General features: G+C 30.6%; 1 protein-coding gene across 1 annotated transcript; it reads left to right on the forward strand.

The window, feature by feature from the left end:
- The first annotated feature begins 339 nt into the window (after positions 1-339).
- LOC100573458 (ionotropic receptor 40a) lies at positions 340-19,524 on the forward strand. The gene is made up of 13 exons (XM_016806792.2): positions 340-455; positions 7,154-7,471; positions 8,007-8,178; positions 9,114-9,217; positions 9,310-9,403; positions 10,331-10,489; positions 11,166-11,310; positions 13,456-13,584; positions 15,160-15,260; positions 15,436-15,595; positions 16,857-16,953; positions 18,798-19,036; positions 19,174-19,524. The coding sequence occupies exons 1-13, from the start codon at positions 340-342 to the stop codon at positions 19,311-19,313; spliced, it is 1,974 nt and encodes a 657-aa protein (XP_016662281.2). The 3' UTR covers positions 19,314-19,524.
- The last annotated feature ends 168 nt before the right edge of the window (positions 19,525-19,692 follow it).

Below are 19,692 nucleotides of genomic sequence, written 5' to 3' on the forward strand. Positions count from 1 at the left end.
TGATAGTCGAGTATAATAATATAATATTATAGGTATGGCGTGCGTCCGCGAGTGTGTGTTGGAGACGTGGCAGCACAATATTCCGCGCGTGCACTTGCCATATATTTTTATTTATTTATATACATACTTTTTATGTGTGTGCGCGTTGCACGAGTATTATTATTTTATTACATTTATATCCGTGACACGGTAATGGGGGGCGCAATGAAATATGGACGTGTCTTGTTACGGCGGTAAACCCGAGCGCGGTGCCGGCGATGACGATCGGTACGCGCGTCGTCGAGTGAGAAACAGCGGCGGGCGAAAGAGCAACGAAAGCAGCACACTTTTCGCCGAAGAATGGCCACGGCAGAACGGTGCGTGCCCGCTCTAATGCTGTTCACCGTGCTGGGTACGTGTGCTAGAGATGTGCTCGTCAATAATGTTATGTCTGTGTCGTTCACGTCGTCGGAAATGTATAGTGTACATAATATTATTGTCATCGTGTCTTGTGCCCAGCGACGACGACGGCGATTCCGGGACCAGACGACGACTGCCGGCATCACTCGAACATTTGGCGTCGTCAAAGGCGAGCCGTCGTCGGCGGCGGTGGCGGGTGGCGCGACCTCGATTACGGCAACTTGACGAACGCGATCCGCGACATCGTCGAGGCCATGACGGTCGACTGCACTTTGGCCGTTCACTCGGGTGTCGAGAGTACGCGCGCACGTATACTGTCAACACAGATTTCTATGCTACGCAGTATAGTAATAGTACCTACCGTAGATAGAAGTCTGTGGTCGGGTTGCATGAAAAATGTATTCATTTCATGGTTAAATAAAATTTAATGGGCCAATCACGAGCCACTAGATCGTGTTTAAAGGGACATATTTTAGATCACCATTGATCCGTTAAACGTTTATAATGATTGTTCGTGCAATCCGGCATTATGTGACTATCAACTGTATAAATATAATATTATGTATTAACAATTTATAGGGCCCGAACTGATATTTTTCAATGCGAACATGTTATTACATACTGAGAGAGCGTTTCATAATGACGTTGTGATTAAAGTTAACAGTATTTAGTTCATGTTTTTGAGTGTTTACTTTTTAGGGCATTTTTTGTCCGATTTCGATTCATGATTCAGGACATGTTTTTAGTTTTTTTCTATAAATTTCATGCCTAATATTAATAATTAACACCTCTAGTTTATTCTTTTCTTGTACGTGAACATGGACATGCCATATTTATTTTTTCAGAATCAACATTGGGCATTTGAGTATAAAATATCGCTTACTACAACAGACTCGTGTTTTTATGCATTATAAAAATACCCATCTATATAAAAAATAAATATTATTTACTTGGAAAGCAAAACATTATAAAAAATAAAAATCGAGGGGGGTCTTCTTCCATACTTTCCTCCCCCTCTCGGCCACCCGCAAATACGCCACTGGCCACGACCGACCATGTGAACGTTCCATATTAAATATGATGTATAATATGTTATGTCTGTCGAGTTATTGTATATAAGTTCACTATATTATTATATAACGTACTATACATGGAGAATCCGTTCGATCGAAAATCACTCATAATAATATATGTACCACAGTAAATCGGTGTGAGAGTGAGACAATAATAATGTTACTATAGGCACATATTAATATATTATACTAAAAACCGCGTGGTTCTCCGACCTACGAAATGATTAAGACCGACAGTTATGCAGACACACGCGAGTCTCGCCTCGTTACAACATTACACGTCATTATTTTGTTCGATAACGTTAAACAGGTAGTTTTGGGAGAGGGGTGATGCTATATAGTAAGTGGTAATAATAATACCTATTTATCTATCGGCGGCATATTATTATTATTTAAACAAGTTGTTAACAGTCTTATAAAATATGATAATATTTTTTTGATCCTATATTGGATAGGGATTCGTGTATTTTTTTTATCATCACAACGCCTTTTCAAAGATTTAAATGAATTTATTAGTATTCATATTCATTACTTACAAAAAACACTCCTACTAAGCATTATAAAACTATGAATTACTTTAAACATTATAACATGTTAATCTGATGTAATATTATAAAAATGAATAGTTTTATTTTATCGACATTTTATTATATCGCATATGGTGTTGTGACGACTTGTAACTTCTATAATATTATGTGTGTATTATATTGTATATTTATTCATAAAGATGCTGCTGCCGATTTCCTGAGTAATACAATTAAGTCCCTACACGGAAGGGGTGTAACGACGACTCACCATGGTTTATTGTCAGAGGATCACGTACAATCGGTAACATAATATTATGTACATTAAATAATATATATACAATAATATAGGGCTAACAAAAATTTTATGGGACATGGGCGATTGAGCATCATTATTGCTAGTTAATTATGGGTACCTATTATATATTATAGTGCCTACCACATTTTAACAATATTTTTGTATTATTTTATATTATGCACAATTATACGATTTATGACGATAAGATTGGAACAGCTATAAAAGCATATAACTATTTTCCTCGAAAAATAAACCCATTTCTAAACTTGATAAAACTTTTCATCTTTATTTATATTGAGACATGTGCACCTAAATCTAATACTATGCTAAATGAAATTACTACTACTACAGAGTCCAAGGGCGCCCGTAGAACAAAATTCCACCCGGGGCAAGATTAAAATCCAATGGCCAAATAAAATTAGTATATTATTATATTTTGGTACACTATAATGAATATTATACCTCTATTTTAATATAACATCATTGTTAACACATTTCCATTCCAAAAATACTTTATAAACTATATGATATACCATTTTATATGCATGCTTTTAAATTAGGTACAGTTAACAAAATCTCTGGGGGGCAATGGCCATATTAGCCCCCCCCTTACCACAGACCTATACAGTACATTATACACCTATACTAAACGTACTCTAACTTTCCCGGTGCCTCCACAACATATGTAACATGGTACACCGCCCTAATTAGGATATTAGTTATTTAAGGAAGTATCCGTTATTGCATAGACTTTTTTATATCAATAAAATGACACATCTGACAACTATAATATCGTTTACATATTTTAATTAGTAATGTGCTCAAGGATCGAAACAGTTTCAAATTTTAACGGTTTCGGTTTCGGTTTTGAGAATAGTTTTTACATTTTCTGGTTTTAGTTGAAGTTTTAGATCGGTTTTTCAACTTTTTTGATTTGGTTTCGATTTTAAAAAAGGTTTTTTAAATTTATCGGTATCAAGAACGGTTTTTGAAAATTTTAATTTTATTTATTGTACCTAATAAATGATTTTTACTATTTATTAACTATTAATTCCTAAGGTCCTAAAATATGAACTATTTGTATAATACTATAATTATTAGTGTAGGCACAATAGGTGCATACAATAAAATATAGCAAATGTACGTTCAGCAGAACTTATTTCGTGTTGTTAACTTTAATATGTTGTACACTTGTACCTATATACTCTGGCATACAACATAATATGGTTGAGACTTGAGACCATTATTCGATTACATTAATATTTGATTGCAATTTACAATAACATAGCACTATATTACAGTATATTAAATCTTTTGTTATGTGATTAATGCTTATGATATTTGAACAAAATATTAATTTAAATGGATATTAAAAAGGGTATTGGACTATTGAAAATATTCCTAAAAGGTTTACTATGAAGATTCAAACACACGTTATAAGATTTGGTGCACACATTTTTAATTCAGGGGACACAGTGAAAATACTGATGATAATGACATGCGCGATTGATGACTGCGGGACGGACGCGGATCAGTTGAATATACGAAACAATTATTGTAATAACATAAATAAATAATAATATGCCCAAATACTTCAAATAACAACAATACTGCAGATGTGCAAAGCCGCTAGGGACGAACAAAAAAACAATTGTGATATTTGTATTTTAATTTTGAATCAATAAGACGTATAGTAATAATATTATAAATAGAAATATGTATATTCATATTACCTATTAATATTTTGTAATACTAAGAAATGGCGTCTGAATTTAAAAAAAATATTTTCTTCGCATAAGAATACTTTTTTTAACTAGAATTATAAATAATATAGGTAATTTTTTCTTCAGATAATTTCCTTTATTTAAGTTGTTAACTCTTTTGCCCCACCACAAGCATTTGCTTACTGAGGTCAAAATAATCAAATATTTTTTTTGTTTGTAACTTGTATTTATAATTTTTGTTAATATGATAAATAAAAATATTTTTTCTAAAAAAAAAAAAAAAATTTTAATTTATAACTTAATAAAATTCTAAGAAACCTAACTTAACTAGTTGGTTTATTTTCTAATCAACTTATGAACTTAACTAGTTTAATTTACAGTTGAAATAACTTGGCTTTTCTCTAAAAAAATCCATCAAGTTAAAAACATTTTGAAATTTTTCGTTTATACGTAAATATTACTATGTCAGTATAAATTAAAAATAATCCAACACAAAAACACAAACATTTCTGTTCTTATTCTTGATAACATAATTTTGTGTACCTATGAATATATATTCATATATTTTAATAAGTTGTAAATTATATATGATGCGAGTTGCAATTATAAATGTTTTTAAAAAATTAATCATTTTAAATTATAAATTGACAATTGTTATGTTTCAATGTTATATAACTTATATAATTCAATTACTATATGATATAAAAAAAATTATTTGTTAAATTATTAATTTGAGATGAATATAGTTTAAATTAGTAAATAATAGTAAGGTAAAAGTAAAATTCTATGTATCATTGAATTCAGATTTAACACTTCCATCACAATGACCTACTCAATGACGAGGTCCACTTGACACTTACACTATACAGCGGAGCGTAAGATGTTCTAGATCCATGCTTGTCATCAACTTTTTAAAAAAAATGTTTAGCAGATCAAAATTCTTTGTAATCACTAATCCCCTTGCTGTATGAAATCCTTTGTGACCGAATGTCTAATCAGTACGAACTACTAATTGGCTATTTTCAATAAAACGTTTATCTGTTTTGAGTTTTGTTACAAAAATACGTGAGATACATTGAATAAACCTGCCTTTCGAAATAACAAGAAAATAGCGGTAGGCATTAACAAATAATGACCAAGTACTCAATTGAATATCTAAATAAATCAAAACAATTTTTTTTTTTAAAGTAGCGCGCTACATTTAAACAATAGCGTTAGAAATAGCGCACTAAATTTTAAAAAATGTAACTTTAGCGATAGCGAGCTACTTTTTGGGGGGAGTAGCAGTAGCGTTAGCGTGCTACAAAAAAAACAGTAGCGTCCCGACCACTGTATTTTAGACGTGTTCTTTGCCAAACATTCTAATTGATCTATTGAAGCGATAACAAATCTAAAAATAGATTTGAATTTGTCGTCAAGTCTACTTGAAATTGACTTTCCCACATTTTTGATATTATTCCACAAATTCTTAAAAATGTCATATTAAAAAAGAGTATTTAAAAGTTATTGTATTTCAATTTTCGGAGAAGTTAAAATCAAAAAATCAAAAATGTGGGAAAATCAATTTCAAGTAGACTTTGCGATAAATTCAAATCTGTTTTTAAAATTCTTGTCGCATCATTAAATCAATTGGTATGTTTGGCAATAAATCAGCCTAAAATCCTACGTCGCGTGTGTGTTAGACAAAAACAGAAAATCATGGTATCAAATACCCTTAACTTTTAACTTTTCGATCTTGTGTCCTCTTATAACTGAACTGAACTTGAGTTAATTATTTTCATTAACTTGCCCACTTTTGATTATATACTTTATAGCTCATCTATAATATTGCAGTACGTTATGTACGTAAACAGGTGATCATCTACCTGTATCCTCAAATAATGTACTTATTTTATACAACTATCTAGGTATGAGTATTCATTTTTGAAATGTTTAAATACCTATACTTAAAGACCATATTTTCAGATACTAGGGTTTTTTTATATTATTTAAAGGAGTGTCGTGTAGCAGCGATATCTACATATTTTTTTTAATTAGATCTACCATTTACTATGTAAGTTTCTCAGGACGTGATATTTTTAAAAATACTGTGGCATCTGCGATCTGCAACGAGTATTCCATAGTAGTTCTTACAAACATACAATGCTAATATTATAATGTTAATATTAATCAATATCATTTTCATATCTTTATACTTATCATCAAGTTTTATCCTTATAGACTATAATACTTACTTAATAATACAGAATCTACTCGTGTAAATGTCAATTAATAGTTTATACACATCAATATGTTTTTGAAAATGAATCTGCTTAACAATTTACAAAAAGAAGTTTGCATAATATATATAGGAAAATCTTTAAATGGCGTAAAAATTCCAAGTTTTAGAAAATACGGTGTTTAAGTATAGGTATACTTACAAATTCCAAAATTCAGAATTGGAATTAATTCATTAAAAAAAAAATGTGAGTGATCGTGATTGGTAAACGACCCTTTATATCAACGCCGAGTGCGCGAAAAAAATAATATATTTTCATTAGATTAAACTGTTTATTGTAGTATTATGAATGATTTCTATTGTGTTTGTTTTTATCGTAACGTTACTAAAATAACGTGACGTATCTCTATACATATACCTACATACATATATATTTTTAATAATATTAATGAATATTCATTATCCTATTGACCCAGTTTAAAATGTATGGTACTTACAAGGCTACAATTCAAATAGTATTCTATCGTTATCCATCACTATAAAACAATATAATATAATTGCCCTCAAAATAACAAGCTATCCGTGCATCGTACATACAATACTAAATACTTAAATGGAATACTTGCGTGTATGGTTAATTATTGATAGTAATAAATTCTTCACGATATAATATTATTGTGGCCCGCAGGTAAAAATATACAATAGTCAATAATATATTATAAGGATGATAAATGTTTTTGTTACAAGTATAAACTGTAAAATATAAATGTATATAATAATATATACTTACCTATAAAGTATAAGCTATATACATTTTTTGTTAAAACCGATTAAGCTATACCAATTTTTATGTAATTTCGTGTTCAAAGTATACATACAATAAATTGAAAATTTGTAAACAAAAGTTTATTGTTTTAAAATGTAGCTGTTGATCGATATCCGCCGTGCAGTGGCCGACGGACATCACACGTCTTACATAGTGCTATCGACGTCTACGCTCATGGAAAACTTGCTGTCGGCAGTAATGTCACTATATATATAAATATTTACCGTTTACTCGGTTTACATCGCGACGGCGATTTTCTGTTTTTCACACAGATCCGGAGAAGTAACTTGATGTCTCGGAACGTCGTGTACGTGTTTTTATGGTTACGGTCGTCCGTCAGTCGAACGTTCAAGGCTGATATACTGGAGGCGATGCGCGTGTGCGTCATCACCAGTCCCAGACCGGGATTGTGAGTGTGGCAGTCCTCTCATCAATAATAATAACAATAATAACAATATCGTTACACCGGTCCTTCCACCCTATAAGCTCCGACTTTCGGGCCACAGAGACCCCGCCCGGCAGACGGGTGCCGAGGAGAAGGATATCAACAACATAACTTTTTCCCAAGACGCACATTATCTAATGGGCGGTGCAGCGGAGTTATTGCAATAAAATTGAAAAATAAATTTAGGGATCTCGTCCCCTGACACAATCCCGTCGTACATACATACACTACAGTATTAATTCAATTTAAACGCGCGTTAGTAGAGAATCGGCGTGTTTTTATCACGCGCGGTACCTACGCATACAATATAACAATATATTATGTGCTCTCGTGCTTGTAAATACTCGTTGGTTTGAACCTATTTTATACTTTCGACCATATAATATTATATTGAACCACGCATATATAGAATATAGATATGCGATGTTCGTTCGATATTATTGCAGTCTATATGTAATCTATATAATGACGAATATCATCACTGTTAATATATTTTTAGCTACCAGATTTATTACAGTCAGGCCAGCGCTAGACCAGGGTACGGATCGAGCCTGAAAATGGTAAATTGGTGGTCAGCAATGGACGGGTTGGTGAGGTTCCCACTGTTACCACCGCCCAAACAGGTGTACAAGAACTTCGAAGGCAGATATTTCAACGTTCCAGTTTTACATGTATGCTTTATAAATAAACTAAAATTATACAAGAGCCATGGTGTGTGTGTATATATATATATATATATATATAGAGAGAGAGAGAGAGAGAGCACTTTAAATATTTCCATACATAAATTCACGAAAACAATTTAAGCGCACCACCCTAATAACAGTCTCCATAAAAATGTAAATGTATTTAAACAACGTTATGTACAACATGCAAGCTAAACGCATGTATATATACGTATTAATGTGTACCTAGTAGAAGTACCTACCTACGTAATTCCTTTGCGATACTTTTACATCTAACTGCATACACAACGAGCATAATATAATAGCTTTTAATTTTTTATTTGAAATACTTATATACCTACATATTTATCATTAAGAACAATTGCGTGATCTATAGATCACAGAACCCTCTTAGAATTTTATGAAAATACTGTCAATACTATGTAGGTACCTAAACAATTATACAATTATATATATTGTATATACTATATATATTCTTCTTAACTTGTAATTTTCAGTCCCCATTGTACATTATCATAATCCATATGGATCGAATCTAGCTTTAAACAAAAGTGGGGATGGGGAGTTAAGAAAAAAACTAGAGTATCTAAGGTACTGAGATATTTCAAATTCAAAATACAAAATTATCGACTACCCAACCGAAAATTGTCAATTATATTGTATAACGTATCACTGTGATTAACGCATGTTATTATATATTAAATAAATTAATAAATATATTATTGGTAATTTGCTAATATATTAATAAGAACATAACATATTATAATTTTGATTTTGATTTTAAATAGAGATTTTCCATACAAATACGGACTATAATATTGTAAATTATGAAAATTGTAAGGATATCCTGATCGTTGTTTTCCAATTTATCCCTGTATAATATTTAAGCATGGTTTTAATTATTTATGTTCTATTTGTAGAAGCCACCATGGACATTCGTCGAATATTTGAACGACAGTTTCCGTGTAGAGGGTGGACGAGACGATAAACTCATAAATCTACTGGCCGACAAACTACATTTTCAGTATATATACAATTAAACATTTCCCTCAATAATTAAAATCGTCGATAACAAGACACGTTTCACTTACAATTATGATATAATTATACATACAGATTCAAATACATAGATCCTCCTGATCGTACACAAGGTTCAGGGCTCGATCGCGGGTCATCAATGCAAGGAGTATTGGGTTTGATATGGCAAAGGGTAAGTACAACTAATCCTTATTATCATATATAAAATATATTTTTAATTAAAATCATATCATATAGAATTATAATAATAATGTTAAAACCGTAAGGTAAGTATTTCTCAGAAAATAAAATGTTGTTTTATACTATAATATTAATCTTAAAATAATATTTTCAATTATCTATCATAAAACTAAAGTTTATTATCTTTGTCATTCAAAATTAACACAAATTTACTATGGATAATTTGACAAGATAATTTATAAATTATAACTTAATAACATTTTAGAGAGCATTAATTTAACGTACCTATATAATATATAGTAATACACGACTACATGTTTAAAAATACTAATATTTACTTTGGATATTTTATTTTTTTTTATCAAAGGCGGGATATCACTAAGCTAGGCTTAGACTCGAATTAGTCCGTTTTTAAATATTTGTATCGGTATTGATAGGAAAATTTTTTTTAACAAAAGTAGGTAGACACTTATTACAACAGTGGTTTGTGAATCGTCATACACTATATTATATTATAACTCATTTTGACCAGGGACTGAACCTTTTAAAATATTAAGAACCGGCACCAGAACCTTTATTTTAATAAATAAAGTACCGGAACTGAACCGAAATATTCGAATTAAACATTTTTTTTTATCATAATTTAATGGTATTACTGTTTTGTGTATAAACTATGTATGATCATATGAGTTTTCTAATATTTCTAATACTATTAATTAAACCCGTATTCCGGATGGGTATTAAAATTACTATACTTTTGGGAACCTTAATTATCTGGAACCGTTTTTGCTATATTACTTATATCCACGTGAAAGACAAAGAAAACAATCTAGATGATATGTGTGACACCCTCTTAAGTCGCAATAGGTTATCTAAAATTGAACATAATATTAAATTATGAAATTATTGAATACTAAAGGAAGCAGATTGGTTCGTCGGAGATTTATCTATAACATACGAGCGCAATTTGGTGGTAGACTTTTCATTCCTCACATTAGTCGACAATGAAGCTTTCTTGACACATGCCCCTGGCCGTTTGAACGAAGCATTTTCACTCATCAGACCGTTTCATTGGTCGGTAAGTTAAACGCCACGCGCAGTAATCAGTAATTATTAATCATTAATCATTACATTATGTTAGTGTACAAATTTTATCATTATAAATGTGTAAAATACCATGTTTATAGCTATGAACTTGGTTTAAAAATAAGGTACCTACCTATATTATGCAAAATGATAGAAATCTTTAATCAAAAGAAACAAAAACACATGTGGTAGATACTATAATAGACAACTAGCACTTTATTATTAGTTGATTACAACAACTATACTATGTGGTTTTTATATAATATTATATTACGCTATACATTTTAACCTAACGAAAAGTTTAAAAAGAAGACGAGGAAACGAATTCTCTGCCATGCACAAAAACTATAGATTCGGTACCACGCCTTAAAAAAATTGATTTATTTTATTAAATTTCATACAATGAATATAGAGGAATCGCATAATTGAGAAAACGGTTGTAACATACTTGCACCTACCACGGTACAAGTATATAACTATAACTCATAGTTATATCATATACTTACTACAACAGTGATTAAAAAAATGGAATACACGCACATGTACTCACAACTGTTGGTACATATTATAATATACATTGTCTATAATAGACGAAAACATAGTATTTTTTTTTCGCCGTAACAAACGTATAGTATCCACCTGCCTATATGTGCACTTGGACTGTTTAGGTTTGGCCATTGTTATTGATCACAGTTATTTTTGCCGGTCCAATACTTTACATATTAGTCGACACGACTGACGGCCATCCCCAAGGAAAATCTATGTTGTATTGGAAGTGCGTGTGGTGGTCTGTTACGGTGTTTTTACAACAAGGTAATGTATTATATTAACTTTTACGAAATTACATTATACACACATATTTATTATGCACGCATCGCCGTGTCAGTATGACTGTACGCTTACATTTAACAGACGCCAATCTTCGGAGGTAAACCAGCTATAACCACTATTTGTTTTAACAAATTATTTTAAATGCGCTTTAAGGTAACAATTATTACATTATATTTCTTACAATAATATGTATGTTATATAATTAATAGAAATACATCTTTTATATGATTTTGTACATGCAACACCCCAACCCCCCTAACCACGCCCTTATACTTACCATGTATTATAATATAATATTCTGTAACGATGATCATATTGTAATAGTTTGCAGGATATATATCATATTATACATAATATAATAGTTTATAATATAGCATATTATAACATCATATATAGCAGCAGCTGTCGTATACAAAATAGATTTTCCCAGACTTAGTATTCGTGGGTATATGTTAACAATTAGAACGTTGTGAAACATAATATTGTTCCGAATAGATGCTATGCATAACATCTAGCTTTTTATACATGATTCGCAGATACAAATTTAAATTTAATAAAATATAGATTTTCGAACGCAAATAATTTCTAAAATCTATTGAGAGGTTAAGAAACCAGTCAGACACTAACTGTCTGCATAGATATATATCGGTCGATTCCGTCTCAACGTCTTATTGTCACTTATCGGCGTGGTTGTCTCGTGGTTGACGTTGACAGTTACACACACACATACACACATATACATATATATTTATACGTATTGGGTTGGTATGTACGTGAGCGTTCAATGAGAGTAACGAAAATGAAAAGTGCAAAATTGGAACAAAAAGCGACACAATAGAACAACGCTACTATAATAAAACATATTGCCTGCAGTCATCGTATTCAGTTTTAATCACGTGAAAGGAACATTTAATACACTTTTCCGAATGAAAACGTTTCTCTGCCAATATCGGACAGCTTATGTTCGGCGGCCAAGGATTTCTGTCGGTCATTTAAACACAAAAATAAAAGAAATTTTTTAAAACAAAAACATAAAAATAATATGTTGTGAATCGCTGAAGTAATTCGCTCTACATTGTATATCAAAATATCCAGTAATTTAAAAATACCATTTATATAATCAATTATAAATATTTTCGTATCCCTGCCAAACTGATTTAAATATCAATCGTGCGGTGGTGTGTAGTGCGTAGTGGAGGGTTTACCGAGCCCCCACGGGCCTGTTTAATATGTCAGTGGAAATTTATTTTAGAAAACAATAATAATTGTCGGACTACCCGCTACCACATTGTTTTTATATAACTGCATATACCTCTGAAAGTTGGTCAATAGGCAGCTCCCAATGAATATATTAATTTTCGCATAATTTGAATAAATAAATATAAGTATATACCTTGGTAGGTACTTTGGGAAAAATAATTGTCCGCATTTAAGACTGGGATAATATGTCTACACATATAGTATTCATAATACACAGCAGACCAAATATTATTTGACACTTCATCAACGCATATATTATACGAACGGATATACTTTAAATTTTAGTTCCTATATTTAACTTAAAAACTTTAAACTTTTTGCATAGGTATCGATTCATTACCTATTATCATAAAACAATTTTGTAAGCTTTTTTAAATGTTCATTGTTTTTTTTTTTATTATTATTTATTGTTACAGCATCAACATCATGGTTATTAGCTTACAATTAGATTAGTTATGAACATAAGGGTTTTTTACAATGATGTTTATATAAATTAAGTTGTACATTTAAATTTTTTTTTTAAAAGTGGCTATTTTTTGTACGTCAATATAGGGTCCTATACTCCTATATGGCTTCATACAGTGTTCATTGTTAATTTGTTCATGTATAGCGATTTGCCTAATTTTTGTCCTGATAAATGATAATAACAATAATCATACCCGGGCTCCGAACAAAAGATCACCCAAACACTGTAAACAGTTTAAACCCTTTCGCCTTTACTTAACATCCTCTTCAAACTTTTTCGACGGTTGTCAGTATAGTCTTTCGACTGCGTTTAAACATATATATTATCATAACGTCCATAATATTTTGTACATATATTTTTTATACTACTGTCTGATTATTGATTATTAACTATATTAACAGCTGCAATTATTCCATCGGAAAATAATAAAATCCGATTTGTGGCTGGTTTATTAATGCTATCGGTTACTTACGTGATTGGCGACATGTACTCAGCTAGTCTAACGTCAATACTAGCAAGACCACCAAAAGGTAATTTTTTATTTATGACTATAATATTGTCTATTATTATTTGTTACATATTATAGTTTTGAATTTGGACGATTCGGTAAATAGAGATAAGTGATAACAAGTGTATATTGATGTAGATAATATTATACAATGATTAATTATAAGTAATAACTATAGAACCATATATAAATATGTAAATAAAAAAAAAGATAATAACAAAAAAACCAAAATCCAGTTCATCAACAAAAATATAGACTCAATAAATGGACAGTTAGCACCTATGAAGCCAATTTTCAGACTAAACGATAATATACCTATGTCATTTACACAGGGCTTGCATTTGAAAAAAAAAAATTCATTTTATATTATTTAAAATTAAAACGTTACACAATTTTTGAGTTTATTGTTAATTAGAATTAAAACGTTATATAAGTTTTGCGTTTATCGTTATTCAGAATTATAACGTTATACAAATTTTGCGTTATCGTTGTTTTGAATAGTATTAATACCTATTAAATGTATTAATAGTAACTAATGCGGGCAGGTAATTGCCCGGAATGACCTAGATACGGAATATAATATAATCGATTCTAAATTTATTTTAATGAAATAAATTTTTCTATGAAATCAAAAAAAATTTTAAATAAATGAATTTTAAATAATTTCGTTTTGCGTTATTTTTCGTTCAATGGAATTCAATAAATTACGTTTTGCGTTATGTTTTGCTTAATGATATATAATATAATTTAATATATATGTTTTGTTAACCGTTATATTTTATTTTGCAGTACTTAATTATTTTTGATTATCGCTTACCGTAATTATTTCGTTTACAAATTTCAATCATTTTTTGTTAAAAATAACGTTATAATCATAACGTTATTATAACGATTACAAGCCCTGCTTTTACACAGTTCAAGTACATTTTAGAAAACTCCTCCAATAAATGTATTAACGTCAATAATTTGTGTTAAGGGTCCGGCACTAACACATATAAACTATATTTTGAAACAATTGAGTTAATACGACCGGCACTAGTTGACAGAAAATTCAAGACCAAGATTACCAAGCTTGATAACATCTTTTTCCAAATCATCCCCCCCCCCGACGAAAACCAGACATATCCATCCCTCTCCTAATCACCGTAGCCTCCTCCACTCGGCTACGACTGTATATCATATTCCACAACAGCTCCAGACTAAATTTTCGGAAACCCATCAACGATGCAACAATCACTTGGCGAAGAGAACTCCAAAAATATGCAAACATTTTTTCGCAAATATAGGCTTAGCAAAATAACTGTAAAAAAAATACATTTACATATATTTCACAAACTCCCTCTACTGTTAAACATAATGTATTCCCATAGTTTTAAGACCAATACTATATATAATTATTACAGGCAAATTACCTCAGAAGTTGAAGCCTTATTAACCCCCAAAAAATATGTAAATATTATTCTATTAAAAACAACAACTAAAAGAGTTTTTTTTTTTTAAATTTGTTCCTATAGGTAGGTATATAGTGTTGTATTTAGAATATTATATGTTTGATATCTACACAAATAATCCCTGTGATTAATTTTGACGTTGACAGAACCACCTATCAATACATTGAAAGAACTATCGGAAGCTATGCGTGACTCCGGCCTTCAGCTATTGGTCGAAGTCCAAAGCGCTTCGCAAGCAATGTTAGAAGTGAGTGTTAATATATTATACACACTTTGGATGCTAACCCAACGACATATTATTATTATGTATACTTACGCGTTACCCACCTACGAACAATTAGTTAAAACACACACTCACATACACACACCACATAATATACATATTTATATCAATTGCGTACTTAGCCGCGCGAAACGTTTAGAACGGCACTGGCGTATACGAAGAGTTGTCACAGCTCGTGACCCGTCAACGAGAATACCTAATAGGGTCTACCGAGAAAGGAATGCAATTAGTCAGGGACAACAAGAATTACGCCGTTATAGGAGGTCGAGAGACGTTCTACTACGATATCAAACGATTTGGTAAGACACCAACAATTATATGTGACACGCGATGAATGAATATTATTATTCACACTGTTTAACGAAGGTATTAAAGCCGCTACAGGCACAATTAAGCACGCCGCATAGATGTAATAACGATTAAAGTTTAATTATGAAGCGATCACTGCCGCGTGAAGACCTAAGAGGACGCCACAAGACCACGAATTGTTTGGTCAGGTCCCGCGAAAATAGACCACTCGGGCTACAGTCATAGACCATAGTCAGATAGTCAGAAGAATAAAAATAAATAGACAAGAAATCAAATTTTACAAAAGCCAATATTTTCTGTGTCGCAGCTTTTATTTTTTGCAAATCATTATTCATTAATATAAAAAAAGTTGTTTAACTTTGAAAAATACAAGAATAATGGATTTTAAAATAATAGTTACTTGTTTGATATAATAAGTATTATCATTTATTTTATTATCAAAAAAAGAAAACCTGCAACAACACAGCAAAATATGTTGATTTAATTATCGTGTACTTATAATATATATTTATTTGGTTTTTGTAGTAACCATAACTGAAGCTAACTCACGCTACTCCCGGTTCTTTATCGTGTGAAAACATTTTTCAATATGATCTCGTAATTAATTTAAATTCCTGACATAGGAGTATGGGACCTCTTGTCAGTTATTATGAATTAGTCGGTATTCAAAATATCAAAATACCTATGTATTTAAGATTTTTAATTTAAATTTTTTTCAATATTATTTTCAATTGTATTCATATTGCCGACATAATATAAAACCCCTTAAAAAGCGGATGAGTGGTGTCCTCTAATCGACTTAATTGTATAAATTATGAATTTATAGATCCCGGTGGAGGTTTATGGCTTTTATTTGCTGAATCATTTCTTATAGAAACATTGTACACGAAAGTCCAATAGTGATTTTTGAATTTCGTATTTTTTTTTTATACAATTTTATTCTTCGACTATTTTGAGAATTGTTCATAAATGTAGGTACTTTGTATACTTACTATTTTTCTGCACGACGCACGGTGTAGGGTTTGTAACGCAAATTTATAATTTACATTTAATATAAACATATTTTAACCTATACTTTAATATTTTTTTGTACTTTTGGTCATGACTCATAATAATGGATTTTTTTAAGGGCTTTTTCCTAGAATTCTTATACATATATCACGACATTTTTACACGCATAAATTACACGAGATATATGTACCTACTCGTATAATATGTATAACTATAATATATATTTTTGTTTTCACGCAGGTGCCCAACATTTTCATCTAAGCGAAAAGCTAAACACGAGATATTCGGCTATTGCGTTCCAACGAGCGTGCCCCTACAGAGATAATTTCGACGACGTGTAATAATAACATTTTTCGTATTACATATGTCTCAGGCGCGTTCGTACCTATAATACACTCATGACTCATTATATTAATTCAATTTTCGTAGTCGCAATGTCGCATTATATTGTATAACTGAACGGAGTTTCGACGTTTTCCCCGTGACAGGTATAATAGGAACAATAGGGTTATTCTCTCGGCTTCTCTGTTCTATATTATATACAAGCAACACGCGTACCGGGTGATCCATTTAACGTAAGACGCTCATTATTTCAAAAACTATCTAAGTTTTTTGTTACATAATTTTAATTCGTTAGAAAACAAAATTCTTTTACAAAAATAGATTTCATACTATTCTGTAATTCTGCGCGTAGCGATGAATACATTATTGGTTCTTTTTCAATGATGTGTGTTATTTTTTTCTGTCTCGTCATCAACTTTTGGGGTAATACAAATACTCTGATTTTCAACTTGGGCATGTTTTCTGATAGAAAAATTAATCTAGTTAGGTACTTTTAGGAAACCAAAATTTAAAATGTCCAATATTTTTTAATATCGTTGGGAAAAACAAAAAAAGGAAAAATGGGAATTAACAAAATCAATTTTATAGTTTTAGTGAAAATCGAAAATTAACTATTGTAATGTATTGATACTTTAAATATTCTCCAAATATTAATATAGTAATGCTATTTATAGCCACGAGATATTTTCGATTTGTATTAGTTTTTTTTTTAAATTATTAAATTTGAATATTTATATTAGTATTCTAGACTGATACAGCGTCTTCACTCAGGTTTGTTTTTCGTATACAATGATTTATCATTGAATTCAAATCTAACACATCCATTACGATGACATACTCGACAACTACTGTACATCAGAGAGATGCCCACTTGTACACCTTTTTTTCTTTGTCTTTCATCATCTTTTTATTTTTGTGTCATCACATTTTGGAGCATTAATAATACTCAAAGATATTTAAAAATAAAAAAGGTGGACAAGTGGGTACCGGCTCTGCTGTACAGTAGTTTTCGAGTGCGTCATTGTAATGGGTGTGTTAAATTTGAATGTAATGATTAATTATTGTAGGTTTACCAAACACGATTCTGAGAGAATACGGCAATGTCAGCCTAGCAAACTTCAACAAATAATTACAATTAATAATTTAAAAAAATTAATTTTCATGGCTATAAAATATATCTTTAGTTTTTTGTAAACATTTTTTTTTTAAAAATATAAACTTATGATTTATAAGGAATTTCTCATTAAATTTTCAAATATTTTAGGAATGAAAAGAAACATTTTTATGAATTTCTAACTGAAATATAATTTATTTATTTTAGAGATTTTGATTAATTCAGTCAAAATTCTAACTTCAGGCAAATATTATTGTAAATTTACGCTTTTTGTTTGATAAATCATCTTACTTAAAATTATTATTATCTTTTTAATGACAACATAAATTTGTTATTCTTGTAATATTCTTTACAGTAGGTACTTATATTTATAAAAATCGAAATTTGGAGTTAAATACTCCAAATAATATTGTGCTTCAGTATATGAAATTAAAAATGCATTTTTAATACATGTATGCTGCAGTTCAAAAAATTAAAAAAAAACTTAAAAAATTATAAACTTTATATTATTTTCCAAAAACGTTAGTGTTCTTTGATATAATAATATTTGCAGTCTTACATTAAATGAATTACCCCACATAATATAACAAAATAATAATTTACTACTGAATAATATCTTTAGTGGAATTAACGAAGTAGGACATTCGTACGAACGCGCGTGCCTAATGTATATTTGAATGCGTTGGTCAGGACATGATATTATAATGTAAAATATTTAATCATAGGTTGATGCGACTATTCGAGGGCGGTATTTTGTCAAAAATCACCGAAGAAGAGTACCAGAAACTCAACGACAAGCTAATGGGATCGGAAGAATTTGACTCGACATCCGTGGTCATAGAGCCGGTACTGGAAGGATCGGAACCTAGACAAGAAGACGACGACAAGCAGTTGACCATAGCCATGTCCATGAAAACTCTACAAGGGGCGTTCTACGTGCTGGCGATCGGCTCGATTTTGGCAGGTGCGCGATCGATACCTCAAATATATTATTATAATTTATAACAATATCTACTCGCACATTTTCCCGCGATTTCCACGCGATATGAAATAATGACTGCACCCACGTGACACAACGATCGACTATATTTTTTTCTCCAGGGTTATTGCTATTGATCGAGATGAGGTCACACGACAAGTTAGAAAAAGACAAAGTAATAAAACTCGTCGAAGCTCCGTTCGTCTACAAACGAAAAGTGCCCAACAAATTCCAAAACAGATTATACGATTTAAAAGAATGAAAAACATTTTTTTTTTTGGATTTCCTCATTGAAAATTATTTATTTATTATTTATATCTAGCGACGCGTAGTTATACGTAGTTACCTATATATATTGAATCGTCTATCGTAGAATTCTCAAACATAATTATCTTTATACAATTATCATGCACTACTTGATAGATAGACAATTAATGTAGGATAGGTATAGGACGCCGTATGAAGTTATTGTCGTGAATAGAATATATTTTAAATAATATTATATTATACAGTATATTGAATATTGAATGAAAGTACTTATTATTTTTTTTTATTATTATTATTCTTTCTCTCTTATAAGAAATTATTATACAAAACAAATAGGGTGATATGCACGTCCAATTTATCTTGATCTGGCATAG

Source organism: Acyrthosiphon pisum, chromosome X (genome assembly GCF_005508785.2).
Source record: "Acyrthosiphon pisum isolate AL4f chromosome X, pea_aphid_22Mar2018_4r6ur, whole genome shotgun sequence".
NCBI classification, from domain to species: Eukaryota; Metazoa; Arthropoda; class Insecta; order Hemiptera; family Aphididae; genus Acyrthosiphon; species Acyrthosiphon pisum.